The sequence below is a fragment of the Triticum dicoccoides genome, chromosome 5B (assembly GCF_002162155.2).
Source record: "Triticum dicoccoides isolate Atlit2015 ecotype Zavitan chromosome 5B, WEW_v2.0, whole genome shotgun sequence".
Classification (NCBI taxonomy): Eukaryota; Viridiplantae; Streptophyta; class Magnoliopsida; order Poales; family Poaceae; genus Triticum; species Triticum dicoccoides.
In genome coordinates, this window is record NC_041389.1 from 464,665,707 (window position 1) to 464,681,125 (window position 15,419).

Here is a 15,419-nt window from a genome sequence, read left to right on the forward strand (position 1 = left end):
AATAATGGAAGGCATTTAGAGTGGCGGTCTTGGGCTGTCACACCCCTGGTGCACAGAATATAACAAGTTAAGCTTAGCTACCTACTAGGAAAGAACAAGCATGTAATAACATATGTAACACGGTTGTAAAGATGCATACACATAACTTCTATCTAGCAGACATGATAGTATATGGACCAAACTATCTAGCTTCTCCTCGGCAAATCTTAAGTTGGTGAAGAAACCAATACCAACTCTATGTCCTCTTGTCCAACAATAGCAAATCCAGTGGGTATATATTGTTGTTGCCATCTCTTCCAGTGACAGCAAGGAGTTGAGCACCAGCAGGTAGCTTAATAAAGCATCCATCAACACCTAAATGAGCGAGCATAATCGACACTTAAAATAATTAAATGCATTTAAATGTGAAACAATATGTAAGTAGTGCACAAAAGGTAAATAAACTGGCTAATGAATGGTTTACACCCCTTTAGAAACCCCTCTGATACGTCTCCATCGTATGTACTTTTCCAAACACTTTTGCTCTTGTTTTGGACTCTAATTTGTATGATTTGAATGAAACTAACCCGGACTAATGATGTTTTCAGCAGAACTACCATGGTGTTGTTTTTGTGTAGAAATAAAAGTTCTCGAAATTGGACAAAACTTTTTGGAGAATTATTCTGGAATAAAAGAAAAATATTGGAGCAAAGACCCACTAGAGGGGGGCCTTGCTGCCCACTAGGCACCAGGGTGCGCCACCTACCTCTGGCGCACCCTGGTGGGTAGTGGTCCCCTCGAGTCTCCGTTGACCCTAACTCCAACTCTATAAATTCCTATTTCCCGAGAAAAAAAATCATGGAGGAAGTTTCATCGTGTTTTCCAATACGGAGCTACCGCCACCTCCTGTTCTTCATTGGGAGGCCAGATCTGGAGTGTGTTTGGGGCTCCGGAGAGGGGGGTCTTCCATATTTGTCATCATCAACCATCTTCCATCACCAATTTCATGATGATCACCACCGGGAGTGAGTAATTCCTTCGTAGGCTCGCTGGACGGTGATGGATTGAATGAGATTCATAATGTAATCGAGTTAGTTTTCTTAGGGCTTGATTGCTAGTGTCCACTATGTTCTGAGATTGATGTTGCTATGACATTTCTATGCCTAATGCTTGTCACTAGGGCCCGAGTGCCATGATTTGAGATCTGAAACTTTTATATTTTCACCAATATATTTGTGTTCTTGATCCGATCTTGCAAGTTATATGCATCTACTACATGTTATGATCCGCATACCCCAAGGTGACAATAATTGAGATTCATTCTGGTGATTACCGTAGTTTGAGGAGTTCATGTATTCACTATGTGTTAATGCTTTGCTCCGGTTCTCTATTGAAAGGAGGCCTTAATATCCCTTAGTTTCCTTATGGACCCCGCTGCCACGGGAGGGCAGGACAGAAGATGTCATGCAAGTTCTTTTCCATAAGCACATATGACTATTTACGGAATACATGCCTACATTATACTCCCTCCGTCCCAAAATTCTTGTCTTAGATTTTTCAAAATACGGATGTATCAAGTCACGTTTTAGTATTAGATACATCTGTATCTAGGCAAATCTAAGACAATAATTTTGGGATGGAGGGAGTATTGATGAATGGAGCTAGTTTTGTGTCGCCCTAGGTTATGACTATTATATGATGAATATTATCCAACGTTATCACCGATCCAATGCCTACATGTTTTTCACATTTAGTTTGGTTCTTGATAAGTTACTATTGTTGTTACTACTGTTACAGCTGCTACAAACTACTGTGGCTGTTGTTACTGTTACCATTGCTATCGTTACTACTACTATCGAATTACCATACTACTGTGCTATTGATCACGCTATTGCAGATATTTAGTCTCCAGGTGTGGTTGAATTGACAACTCAACTGCTAATACTTACAAGTATTCTCTGGCTCCCTTTGTGTCCAGTCAATAAATTTGGGTTGAATACTCTACCCTCGAAAACTGTTGCGATCCCCTATACTTTTGGGTTATCGCCCTCCCTTTCTCAGTTGATGCAATAGAACATGGCATGGAATCTTGGTCCTAGATGGGGAATTTTTCTGTGGGTGTTGGAGTTACAATAGTCACTTTTACTCTACTCCCAGGATTTGTATTCATCATAGTTTGAGCATAGTCTCTAAGCCTGGCGTATTGCTTCTTGTGTTCTCCTAACACTACATCAATAGCTAGTTTTTTGCCCTATATGCCATGGCCTTGGGCACATCTACACCATACTTTTGCAAGCATGCATCATTCAAAGTCTGAATGCTAGTAGTTGGATCAGATCTAAACAATGACTCATAGTTCTTTGCCAGCCACTTGCACTGACCCTAGTTGTCTCTGTACTACTAGGGCAAGTGTGGTTTATTCTCAACTTCTTAATTACAAAAGTTTCCCCCCTTTTATAATTGCTGCCACAATAAAGAACTTACAATGTTCTGCTCTACACTAAATAATTATCCTTTGATCTGAGTGATGTGTAAGTTCAACAAAGCATCTTTGAATTGATGTTGATCCCTGAAACACATGTGCAGACATAGTTGCTGATGTGGTTGCTCCATTTTCTCATCGTACCATTTTCTAGCTGGCCTCTTTTTTTCCGTCCTTCCTTTTCTTTGGTAGGACAAATGACAGTGGCTCAAACCAATCACCATCACTCTCCTTCAGCAAACCCTTCTCTTATTCATCTGGTGAAGGTTTAAAATCAGGTTCCTCTTCTTATAATACACAAGAATGTGGCCTTGTTGTTGGTCCTGTCCTAACTGGCAACTTTTGCTTCTTCTGTGCAGGTACAACTATAGTTTCTTCTTCTACTGAACAAAATTTGTCATCTTCCTCCAGTTCAGACAGTTTCTCAACCTCCATGTCACTCTCATAATGTAGCACTTCCTCTTCTGATTCTTCATCATCTGTTTATTCCTCTTCTAGTTCTTTCTCTCTCTGTCTCTTTCCCTCTTCTATCTTCATGTCTTCAGCAGCAACCACATAATAAGGGTTATTGTCACTGCCATATTGACCTTGAAAATCAGAGTCAGAAGCATCACTGCTAGCATATCCCTTTTCTTCTTCTTCTTCTTGCACAACAACTTTCAACTTGGCATTTACATTCCCGCTTTCTTGTGTGCAAATAGCAGGACCATGAGCTGCATTGGAGCCGCCACACTGGCTTTCAAAGATAACACCTTGCTGATCAACAACGAAAATAGTAGGTCCACTGAAATCATAATCAACAGGCTCTTGATACACAATTGGGGATAATTCTTGCCTCCGAAATTCACTCACAGGTGGTGGACATGCCCTAACTAACAAATTAAGCACTAGAGTCTCCTTACTCTGCCTCTTTATCATTTCTAACTGAGTATTACTCTCTACCAATGCTAGCCCTTGCTCTCCTAAGCCTGGAGTCTCGATGTAATACAATGAATCATATACACCAAATCCTTGGGTTTCCATCAGTGCAACTAAATTCAGAAATGTTACATCTAAACTACATAGCTTCCTCTCCAATTTTTCCTGAGCATCAAAATGTATCCTAACCTCCCAAATGTCATCATAAAAACTACAAATCAAAGACAATTTCAAGTAATTCGTAGGCCTAATCCACAATTTGTCTTAACAGAACACAAGAGAATGAACATTTAACCCTAATCCACAATTTGAATGAACAGTTAGGCCTAATCCACAATTTGAGTTGACATGCAAGGAAGAACAGTGATGCCTAACCCTAATCCCCATTTGGAGTTAACAGAAAAAGGAAGAAAGTAAACCTAACCCAATCCCCATTTTCAGTTAGCAGAGAAGGAGGAAAGGATAACTTACAACACACTGTCGATTCCATGCGTCCAGTAATGGCTAGTGCTAGGGTTCGCCACCCAAATATGTGCCATTCGCACCCGCTACTCCATGGACAACGCCGGCTCCAAAAAATTGTCGTCGTCGTTGTAGTACGCAGAGCTAGAGTAGCCGCCGCCGTCGTCGATTCCTCCTGCCACGGCGCTACCTAAGCCGGGAAGGTCTCCACCGCCAGGCATCTCCATTGCTGCCCATTTCCCCCTAAGCCAACAATCTCTAGAGGTATGTTGCTTGCTTGCTTTCTGCTCCACGCCCTCCTTCAGTTGGCTGTCTCATGCGGCCGTTCCGCTCTCGGTTTGCTGTATTTCTCCGGCTCTCTTTGCGTCTTGATTTCTCTTAGTGCAAATTTGTTGTAGCCACTGCTACCAGCGCTACAGGTAATACACCAGAGAGCGCCGGTCTCGCTGGTCTGAACATAGCTGCGTATTTTTGTATTTCTGCCAGTGAACTTTCAGATGTGTTTTGCGGTTTCTGCGCCTCGAATTTCTCTATGAATTGGTGCTAAGCCGTACCTCAGTTTATCCATTTTGGGGATGTGGTAGAGGAGTAGTACCTTTGAAAAATAAGCCGACTCGCATCATTGTATGCAGTGACGGGGCGTTGTACTTGAGTAGTTTGAGATCCTGGAGTCATCCCAATTTGCATTGGCACAGGCTACAGCTACAACTACATCATCTACAACCATGCTGGAGAAGAATCCACGACCACAGTACAGCAAAAAAAAATACATATACATATAAACAAAAACAGCGTGTGTGTACTTCTAATGGGAAACGACACGCATTCGCCTCATGTTCGAAAGAAAAACAAATTGGCTCAAAAACCAGGGAACATAAGCAGTAGGTTGTCTACTAAAAAGGAAAAGGGCAGCTCCAAAAGGCGGTTACTACTGTATTTCATAGCTCTTTCTGAAGTATAAAGAGAGATTTATCTTTGCAAGGGGGAATATAGGGACATCAATTGAAGCTCTGTATATGTTTAAAAGATGTAATGATGGGGTTCTAGCACTGAAAAGTATGCAGCTTAGTTGGTCATGTGTTAAAATTATATTCCGGGCCGATGTATGGTTAAGTAGATATTTGCATCAGCTGGATGACCAATAACCATTATATGTACCAGCAGAAATGGAGAATAATCTACCAGTCAACATTCGTGAGTATCAAGAACTGGCCAAAAAAGCACTGTCAAAGATGCACTATGATTACATCAACGGAGGAGCGGAGGATGAACACACATTGAGGGACAATATCGCAGCATATGGAAGAATTTTGTACTTTCCTATAGACATGAATCTTGTAGGTAAAATCTTCATTGACCTGAAGAGTTTAAACTTGAAGATTTTCTTGGTGTGTATTCTGCAGGTTACGACCTCGGGTTCTTGTAGATGTCAGCAACATAGACATGTCGACAAGCTTGTTGGGATATAACATGCCCTCTCCCATAATTGTTGCACCAACGGGGTCACACAAAGTAGCAAACCCAGAAGGTCCCAAATTTCTAAAGTTATTTCAGAATGTTAAAATGTGGCATCTAAGCTCTGGTAATATCCCTACATCTCCATGCTTATTTCAGGGGAGGTGGCTACAGCAAAAGCTGCGGCGTCATGCAATAGCCTAATGGTTGGTGATCTGATAATTCAGGATCTTTTGGCCAACTTTTATTTCCGGCGTGGATTATACATTTTTTTTCTTTGTCAAACACAGGTGCTATCCTTCTCATCCAATTGCAGAATTGAGGAGGTTGCCGCCAGTTGTGATGCGATTCGTTTTTATCAGTTATATGTATGGCATCTAGACTTCAAGCTCCAGATATACAATTCCTTTCATGATGATGTGATTTCTGATTTTATTTTTTACAAACATCATAGGAGTTTAAGAAGAGAGCTGTTTCAGCAACATTGGTACGGCGAGCTGAGAGTAATGGATTCAAGGCAATTGTTTTGACAGTTGATAATCCTATGCTCGGTCGTCGTGAACGTGATATTAGAAATAAGTAAAGTTATATTTTAAAATTTCTTTCTACAACATTATGTTATTTTTAGTCTATATATACTAACCCACTAAAATGACCATATGGGAATTTCTACCTTAATATGGTGGTTCTTTTGGTACTACCTTAGATTCTTAATAATATGAGACACAATTATACCTAAAAGATATTTATGTGGCATTTCAAGATCTTAAACAATCACCATGGTGCAGACTTCTTATGTTCAGTTTGCTGATGTGATTGGTCATGCAGGATGGTTGCTCCTGCCAAGCCAAACCTCGAAGGTTTAATTTCATTAGAGAATCTTGATACTGTGAGTCAATGTCTGCTTGATAGAATTATCTAGAGTATATTTACTTGAAAATAATAATTTGTTCGTTCTGGAAAAAAATAGTTTATGATACTCAGATACTGCATGAACTCATTTTCCTTTCTGAAAGACTCAAGCACAAATTTGCAGACAGACGGCTCGCAGCTTGTGAAATACGTGCGGGATACGATGGATCCATCCTTATCATGGAAGGTATTGAAAATTGGCACCCATGTGCAAACTAAAGTTTTAGATACTGCAGTGTGTGCTTCAGTAATTCATAAGTATATTCAACTGTAGTTTCAACTTTCAAGCACAATTAGGCACACTCAGTAGTAGGACATGCTGATACAACATACAACATGTAGTCCTACCCTGTATGTATATATAGGGAGACAGTAACCTTGAACTGCTCCAGTACTAGGCTGCTGCACTGATGTCTGAAAACAAGGAGCCAATCCTGCAGGAGCATAATGGAAATTGGCAGATGAATTCTGACATTCTGTCTCCTTTAACCCTCTGTGCAGGATGTGGAGTGGCTGAAATCCATAACCAGCCTGCCGATTCTACTGAAGGGCATCCTCACGGCTGAGGACGGTAAGTTCGTGGCCACTGTAAAACATCCTCACTGTAATTGGGAGGATAAATTTGTGTTAATCTTGCAACTTGTTAATCATCATTTATTTCTGTGTGACACTGAACGGAACAAACAGCTAGGAAAGCAGTGGAGGCTGGGGCAGCCGGTGTGATCGTGTCCAACCACGGCGGTCGGCAGCTTGACTATGCGCCTGCCACCATATCCGTGCTTGAAGAGGTATACTGAAGCGTGCTCATCGGTCTTCTCTTCTTCCATTTTGATCAGCAGGGACAATCGAGTACTCCCTCCGTTCCTAAATACTTGTCTTTCTAGACATTTCAAATGACTACTACATACGGATGTATGTAGACATATTTTAGAGTGTAGATTCACTCATTTTGCTCCGTATGTAGCCATTTGTTGAAATGCCTAGAAAGACAAGTATTTAGGAACGGAGGGAGTAGATTTTATGTCATATATTCTTAAAAAGGGTGTGCATTAGTCGATGCAAAGAGTCAGAGGGGCAATAAAGCTTTCCCATACTGCTATACATAAAAGACATTCTTAAGGTGGCACATCTGTCAGTGCGGCGTTCCTAATGCTGACAAGGATTGCGCCTCGCAAGAGGACGACGCAACCTAAAATTACGCTTTGGATTTAGAGTGGTGTCATTATTTATATGGGCCATGTTGGGATGGGAGTGGGTAAGCTGTTGAGGCCCGTGGTACGATCGTACAAATCTGATTTATTTATTTTTTCGAAAAGAATGAATGAACATTGAATCCTCTCCTCCTCTGTTGTTCTTCCTCCTTTCATGATCCTCGATTCTCTCCAAGACCCCATTGTACCGTGATCGCTTAGAGTCCAGCACATCACAAGTTGGTACCAGAGCCATTGTTAATGTGGCGCGCTTCATATCCTTGTGACCATACTAGTAAATTTTTAGGAATGTTGTTGGAGGCCTTAGGGCTTGATCTGGCGTAAATCCTGAATCGGGTTGGTTGACTTCGAGCTGAAATTGCTCCCGGGTCGTCCAAGGCCAGCGTGCAGTGTGTTGAGTTTTCTCGAGAATAGAAGCGTTCAAGACCAGGGTGATGCATGAACCGGAGAAACTAGATGGGATAGGAGAGAAATAGGGCGAAATAGATTTGATATTTGCTCATCCGGATGAACTAGATCAGACATTTGGGGAGCAAGTTGAATGGGTCCATCATATTTACATCGAAGCCAATTTATCCATTATGTCGCTAGGCAGGTGCGCTAGGAGGTGACAATCGCGATGCCATGAAGGGCATGCATTCTCCCTCTTGCCGCCATCTAAGGAGGGCGGCATCCCACGACCACCACTGCAACCAAATTTCCTAACTCCACACTAGTGTCTAGTGTCCATGTATGCCCAGGATGGACTCCCCACGTTCGACGTCACCGATGTACGAACCTACTTGGGTGGGTAAACATCTTACTTCGCTTTGTATTTCCCTGACGGGTTCAAGGCCACATCATCAGACACATGATTGGCAATGTGGCACATGAGTATTATTTTAAAAAAATATGGCGTAATATTTATGAAAATTAATTTAAAAAATGTATTATTTAAAAAAAATAGCACAGAAAAGACGTCTGCAGCTGCTTGATGAATGATCATCCATCTCTTGGATTGTCCTTATGGCCTGGTTTGTCTTTATGGATTTGGTGGTGCCCATCGTCTTCAGCCGAGTTACTCTCGTTCGGGGTGTCTTTGCGGTGTAGCAGTGTAGGGTTGGTGGTTGTCTGGTTGATCATGTGTTTATGGAGTTGCATGCTCTGTGAGTAGTCAACGTGTGATTAGTTTGTATCGGTTTTCGCCTGATTTTTCATTAATTAACTGGCAATTCTTATTTGTTTAATTAATCGATGAGGCAAATCATCTGCCTCCGTTCCAAAAAAAAATGTTGGAGCGGGAGTGGACCAGCCGTTTTGGCCCGTGGTGCCTTGTTATAACAGCATGTCAGTTCGAATCCCCCCTAATAATAATGTCAGTTCGAATGTGGTAAACTTATGGCTAATGAAAGAATTCTAAACCTCCTCTGCTCTCATACCCCTTCCTTCCTCTCCTGCTCTTCCCAGTACCCAATTCTCTCCAACTCCCCGTTGTATATTGCGATCTCTCAGAGTCTAGGACATCACAGTGCCGTGTGTGTGCAGGTAGTGAAGGCGGTGGCGGGGGCGGTGCCGGTGCTGGTGGACGGTGGAATCCGGCGGGACCGACGTGCTCAAGGCGCTGGCGCTCGGTGCCCGGGCAGTCATGGTACGTACCTACGTACGCACGCATTATGCATGCAGAACCGAGAAGGGTTTGAATTATTCAAATGTTGTGTGCGTGTGGTTTCAGGTGAGGAGGCCGGTGATGTACGGGCTGGCGGCGCGGGGCGAGGCCGGGGCCAAGCACGTGATCGAGATGCTGAACAGGGAGCTGGAGCTGGCCATGACGCTCTGCGGCTGCCGGAGCCTCGCCGAGATCACCCGGGACAGTGTCCAGACAGAGCGCGACCGGATCAGGTCGCTTCTGTGAGCCATTCGGGCGTGCCGGTATGTGGCAAAGCCGAATTGTTACCTCCCAGACGGCCCTTTGTATTCGCGCTTGAAAAATAAGGAGCTTGGTGAACCACCTCACATCAGTGGGGACAAACAAGGGAGTGCGAGGTTTTGTAGAACTTTCAAGTATACTCTTCGGTTTTTAAGACGATTTATTTTGTGTTTGATCCACTGGATGATCGGCCTTGCTCTTTGCGTGTCGCGGAGCAGCGTGACGTCGTCAAACTACGTTTCTTCAGTAGACTAGAAGAAAAAAACGTTGCATTTGCTTATTTCAGATGTCGTCGCGTGAACCCTCCACTCTATCGTTTGACCTCCGCGTCGCCTCTGGATGCAGGCTGCATGTCATGCAGCTCGCCGTTCACCGTCACTTCGCCCGCATCTTCTGCGCTACGCACGCGAGAGAGAGAGGGGGGGAGGGACGGCATTCGATCTGTCAGTCCGATTACAACATGTCGTCAGTTCAGTGGTGAGTGTCTAGGTGGGACGCCCTAACAGTGCAAGCACACTACATGATATACACACAGCTGAAGCTATCACACACTTCCTAATACTAGTACGTAAATCTCTACCCCGGCTACATCCACTAAGCTACTCCAATGAAACTACTTCCTCCCTCCTCGCCTCGACGACGACGACGACCTCTCCGACCTGTTGACCTTGGCCCTCTTTGCCGGCGGCGGGGTCGCCGGGGCAGCGCCCCGTTTCTGTGGCCGACCGACGCTTTTCTTCGTCGCGGCAGCCTTGCCTCCTGCCTTGGAGCCACCGCGGCCGGTGTTCTTCCTGCCTGGCCCCCTCCTGGCCTTGGGCTGCTCCTCCTCCTCCTCCTCCGGCGCCGGCGCCGACCGCTTCCGCTTCGTCAGCGGCGACCCTCTCTTCTTCGGGGGCGACGACTTGCCCTGGTTCAGCCGCTTCAGGAAGTCCACGGCGATCCGCTTCTTGGGCAGCCCACCGGCGGCCGCACCGTCGGAGTCCCCGTTCTCCTTCTTCTCAGCCGCCGCCGCAGCCGCTTCCTCCGCAGCTGCCGCCGCCTTCTTGCGGCTCAGAGCGGAGTTCTTGCCGGGTCCCCGGGTCTTCTTCGTTCCCGTACCCCACGCCTTGCCCTTGGCCGCCGCGGCCAGGGCGGCCTTCTTCTCGCCGTCGCTCTCCGCCTCCTCCTCAACGTCACGCTTCTCCACAGCCTCCTCCTTCCTCGCGACGGCCGCCGCCGCGGCAGCCTTGGCGATGGAGCTCCTCTTGCGGCAGAAGATGAGGGGCTTGGCAGCCTTCTGGATCAGCGGCCCGACGATGTCGGCCTCGGCCCTCCGCGAGTCCGGCCCCACCGCTGGCGCCGGTGGAGGATTAGCGCCGTTCGTCGGCGGCTGCGTAGTAGTCGAGGGCTCGCGGAGCGAGGCGGAGACCTGCGCGGAGACGAGGCGGAGGGCGTTGAGGGCGGCGGCGGCGTGGTCGGGCGCGTGGCGCGGGAGGTAGACGGCGGCGTTGGCGCAGAGCAGCAGCAGGTCGCGGTAGAGCTCGGCGCTGCTGGCGTAGCCCGCCGCGCCGTCCAGCTTCCGGCGCATGGCCTCCAGGTCCACGTGCCGCCTGATCGTGCCCCGGTACGACTCGCTCTCCTGCACAGCACAGCAGACCAAAGCGGACCCACCGTCACGTGAATAAACAGTGAAAAATAATTAAAAACACAATAATTAAAAATAAATAATAATCACAATAAAAATATTTTAAAAAATATCTCCGCAGCATCTCGAGTCCTCGACTGCTGTTGAGGCGGCGTGCACCCACCCAGGGACGGCCGCCCATGTGGTGGTGACCGCAACGCGGCACCCGACTGGCCCGTGCGACAAGGAATCGAATCGCCGGATGGGATCATCATCCGTCCATCCATCCAGCCCGCAGAAAGCAGCGGCTGCTTTTCTCTCCTCTCTTCCGCGGGAGACACGAGCTCGAACGAAATGACGCTCGATGGCTTCAACGGCAAAGAATTTCTCCCGCATCATCACCCAACCCGTTCGGCCAGCGATGGTCCATGACCATACGCAGCACTGCAGCAGCCACCTACCACAGCAACACACATGGGGTCCGTCCGTCATGGGACGCCGAGGCGTGCGTGCGTGCACCGCGATGACGCGCTGGCACTGCTCCGGTCACGTAGATCGGGCCGGCCGGCCGGTCAGTGCTCCTAATCGCAGGCCATCATGCCGCGTGCATGCGTGCGTGCGCGCCAGCCTAACCATATCCGTATGGCCGTATCATGAGACGGACACCTAGATTAAGCGCGCGAGGGTGGGACCCATTATCGGACATGCTTCGTGCTCTTTGGTTTTCACCCTGTACGTCTACGTTCTCTCCTCGTTTTTACCCCTAGTAATAGTAAACACAAGTTTTGACATGGCGGCCGACGGTGAAGAGAAGAGAAGAGAAGAGAACGGACAGGACGGGCAGGGCAGGGCAGGGCAGGGCGGGGGCGGTAACTCTGATGGAGATTTTTACCTGGCTCTCCTGCAGCTGGTCGAACACGGGGCCGAACCTGGCCGCGACCCTGTCGAGCAGGGCGGCCAGCGGCTCGTCGGCCTCCTCCTCGGCGCTCGCCTTCCGCCGCCGGCACTGCAGGCTCACGGCGCTCTCCTTGGACTCGCCCGACAGCTCCTCCTTGGCCGCCTCCTCCGCCGCCTTGGCGGCGCCGGGGCGCTTCAGATCTGTGGAGTTGGACTCCCGGCACGACCGCCCGGGCTCCTCGCTCGACACGTTCTCGTCGCCGGTCACTCCCTCCGGCTTCCCCTCGCCGCTCGACAGGCTCCGCTCCCGCTCCTCCTTCATCAGCTCCACCTTGCTCTGCAACGTCCTGTCACAAGTAAAACAAAACAAAAAATAAACATCGTGCTCTGCAAAAATGGCGGCCGCAGGATTCGCCATCGGACGGGCCACGAGGCGCGCGGTGAATGGTTTTCCTTCAATTCAAACGGTGGTTTTATCGGTTCGGATATAGTACTATAATCGTTTTACCCGATGGAGAGATCGCATCGCTCGACCTCGCGCCGGAGCTCGGCGACGCGGAGGCGCCGGAGCTCGTCCAGCCACCCGTCGGCGGCGGAGGCCTCGGCCTCAGGGCCGACCTCCCCCTCCTCCTGCTCCTCCTCCTCCGCCCCGCCGCCGGCGGAGAAGCGTCGGTGGAGCTGGTGGAAGCGGAGGCGGCAGCTGCCGGGCGTGAGGCCGGGGCGGGCGGCGAGCGGGCTGCGCGCCTGCACCTCCGTGGCCACCGAGTCCCAGCTGGCCGTGCCGTGCCGGCACACGGCGAACGCCAGCAGCAGCTCCTCCAGCGTGCCCCAGATCTCGCCGCCGGCCGGCACGTCGGGGCCGTCTGATCCGCCCGCCATGCGCCCCAGCCCAGCCCTCCCCGTGCCGTGCCGTGCTCTCTCCGCCTGTAGTGGTGGTGCCGTCTCAGGCTGGTAGGTTCCCTCCCCCTCGCCCTCCTCCGTCAATTTTTTTCCCGTCGAACGTCAGCCTTTTCCTTTTCCTCCTCGTCCCTCCCTCGCCTCCGATTTGATTTTTATCGTAAGGACGAGTTCATAGCCGCGCGCGCAGGCAATTTCTTGGTTCCACAGGGGTGTTTTCGCCATTTGGGCAAATAGAAAAGAGGTGGGTGGAGCCGTGGAGGGAGGGAGGGCCATTTTCAAACCGGGGCCCACCACGGGCCAATTCCTGCGTGATGCCCATACTGCCCCCCTGATCACTGATCGGCCACGCCACCACCGTTAGCCTGACGTGCGAAAGCGCGCAAGGTTACAAGACACAATTGAACTGTTGCGGCGCGTCACTGAGCTAAACTGTCTAAAAATTCAGCGTCATGGCTAGATCCAAAGTATCTGACCGTCGGAACGCCTGATGCTCAGAGTACACACTGCAAACTTCCGGAGTATGGAAATGATTTGAATCTGGCAAGCGGGCGGTGTCTTTTTGGTTCGCTGACTGACTGGTGGGGCCTGACTGGGATGCAACCTCCTGTTTTTACTGCAAATGAATCTACGAGTGCGTATCTACCGTCAATCTTTGTTCTGGATGAAAGAGTGAAGAAGTTTTTTTTTCAAGTAGTGAGTTCAGGGTTCTGGTACACCCAAGTTTTAAACCAACTGTTCCTAAAATAAAAGGTTTTGAATTAGACGCCCATGCCAGACCAATATTTGCATCTATTTTGTACTCCCTCCGTCCCAAAATTCTTGTCTTAGATTTGTCCAAATACAGATGTATGAAGTCACGTTTTAGTATTAGGTACATCCGTATCTAGACAAATTCAAGACAAGAATTTCGGGACGGAGGAGGAACCTTCGTTACTGGAGGAACTCTTTGGATGCCAGATGCAAAGGTTAGCTTCAGATTTTTACCAGCAAGCAGACCAAGGCGACAGGAGCATCGACTCCTTAAATACTGCACGTATGTAATGAGTACTGTACTGAACATCACACAAAGAAGCATCTTACTGTGTTGATTGAAGACTGTTACATATTCTACCTTCTACTCCCTCCGAGGACCATTCCTTATGTAATTAAAAGGTTATTCACGGAATTTAATATGTGCGGAGTCAGATCATTCATTTTCCCTGTTCTCGCTTTCAGGGTCCATGATTCCTGCACTTTCTGGGGCAAATGCAAAAGTTGGCCCCAGATTTTAACTGCAACTAGGCACACTTGCACATAGATACCACACCAAGATTACCAAAATGCCTCCACTTGCACAAAGCAATCATAGCAACCAGGCTTACCAAAATGCCTCCAGAATAGCATCTGGCCAACAGAAGAATTTTGAACATAACAACAGAAGTTGAAACTTCTACTACTAACAGGAAATTGCAAAGACGAATACGCAGGTTTATACATAATGACATATCCTAACGCGACGACCGACATGGAAAACATGGAAAATTACTGAATCACCTTATGAGAATGTCGTTTGCTTCCACTCAATGATGCAAACTGCCTACCAACCTATATTATTAAGCACAAAATATATGTAAAATTGCAGAGCTTGCAATGTCAGCAAGCACTAACGCGGTAATGCCTCACTTCCTCCGGGCCTCGAGTGCCTTCTTCAGCTCCTCGCTGGCATCATTCGGTCCACTGGCCACCAGCTCCTTCCCATTTCCATGGAGATCAGGCTTCACAGGGAAAGGATTTTGCAGAGGTGGCGACGTTGCCGGCATCCTTCGAGCGTCGCCCTTGCTGGGAACTGAGATAGCTCGGCTGGCCCCGATCTCAGCGCGCAGGCCCTCCACAGTGTGCCGCAGCATGATGCTCTCATCGTTCAGGGCCTCCAGCTGCCTCTTCATCAATGAGAATTCCTCTCCCTGGGCTATAGGCGCGCTCTTCCCCTTCTTGTCCTCTTCAGACTTCGGATGCCGGCGTGGTGTGTGCTCAATTGTGATCTTGTTCATGACGAGCAGCGGCAGCTTGCTGACGGCCAAGCTCCCCGCCTTCCGCCCGTATCCATCGTCAGCGAGCGCGGCCTTCAGCTCTGGTGGCACACGCAGCCCCCACTGGAACCTCAGGCTCGCCCTGTTCCACAGCGGCAGCATGCTCCTGGTCGTGAGGCGCATCCCGGACAGCAGCATGCCCACCCCTCCGCCGGTGGTCCCGGCGGCCGTGACGTCCGCCGCGAACCCGTTCCCGTTGAGGGAGAACTCCTTGTGGCCCTCATGGTCGTGGCCGTCGCCGTTGGTGAGGTCGGCCAGCTTGTGGGGCGGCGGCAGCGCGGGGGTGTCGGGGACGGGCGGGGAGCGGACGGAGTTGGCGAGGGAGAAGTCGCCGAGCCGGGGCTTGAAGAGGAGCGAGAAGGCGGGCGGGTTGGAGGAGAGGAGGTTGAACTCCGCGGAGAGCGCGAGGGGGGCGCGGACGGGGGAGCCGAGCGCGCCGAGGCCCGTGCGGATGGAGAGCGCGAAGGGCTGGAGCGGGTCGTTGGGGCGGTAGGAGAGGCGGAGCCCCGGGCCGGTGGGGAAGGCGGTGGAGAGGTCGAAGCGGAGGTCCTCGGCATCGCCGCCGGCCGAGACGCCGGAGAGGAACGGCAGCCCGAGCACGCCGATGGGCACCTTGGCGCGCAGC

At 49.1% G+C, this 15,419-nt stretch overlaps 2 protein-coding genes and 1 pseudogene across 2 annotated transcripts; 1 reads left to right on the forward strand and 2 right to left on the reverse strand.

Annotated features, from left to right (window-relative positions):
- Nucleotides 1-4,021: 4,021 nt before the first annotated feature.
- On the forward strand, nt 4,022-9,460 carry LOC119310846 (annotated as a pseudogene).
- A 303-nt stretch (nt 9,461-9,763) lies between these two features.
- LOC119310845 (neurofilament heavy polypeptide-like) lies at nt 9,764-12,832 on the reverse strand. Its single transcript, XM_037586469.1, has 3 exons — nt 12,334-12,832; nt 11,821-12,172; nt 9,764-10,943 (listed from the first exon to the last, which is right to left on the reverse strand). Exons 1-3 carry the CDS (start codon nt 12,702-12,704, stop codon nt 9,939-9,941), a joined length of 1,728 nt encoding a protein of 575 aa, XP_037442366.1. The 5' UTR covers nt 12,705-12,832; the 3' UTR covers nt 9,764-9,938.
- Nucleotides 12,833-14,067: 1,235 nt separating this feature from the next.
- Nucleotides 14,068-15,418, reverse strand: LOC119309750 (the record flags this gene model as incomplete). Its single annotated transcript, XM_037585677.1, has 1 exon — nt 14,068-15,418. A coding segment is annotated over one exon (1,035 nt), but the record flags the coding sequence as incomplete, so codon positions are not given.
- Nucleotide 15,419: the final 1 nt, after the last annotated feature.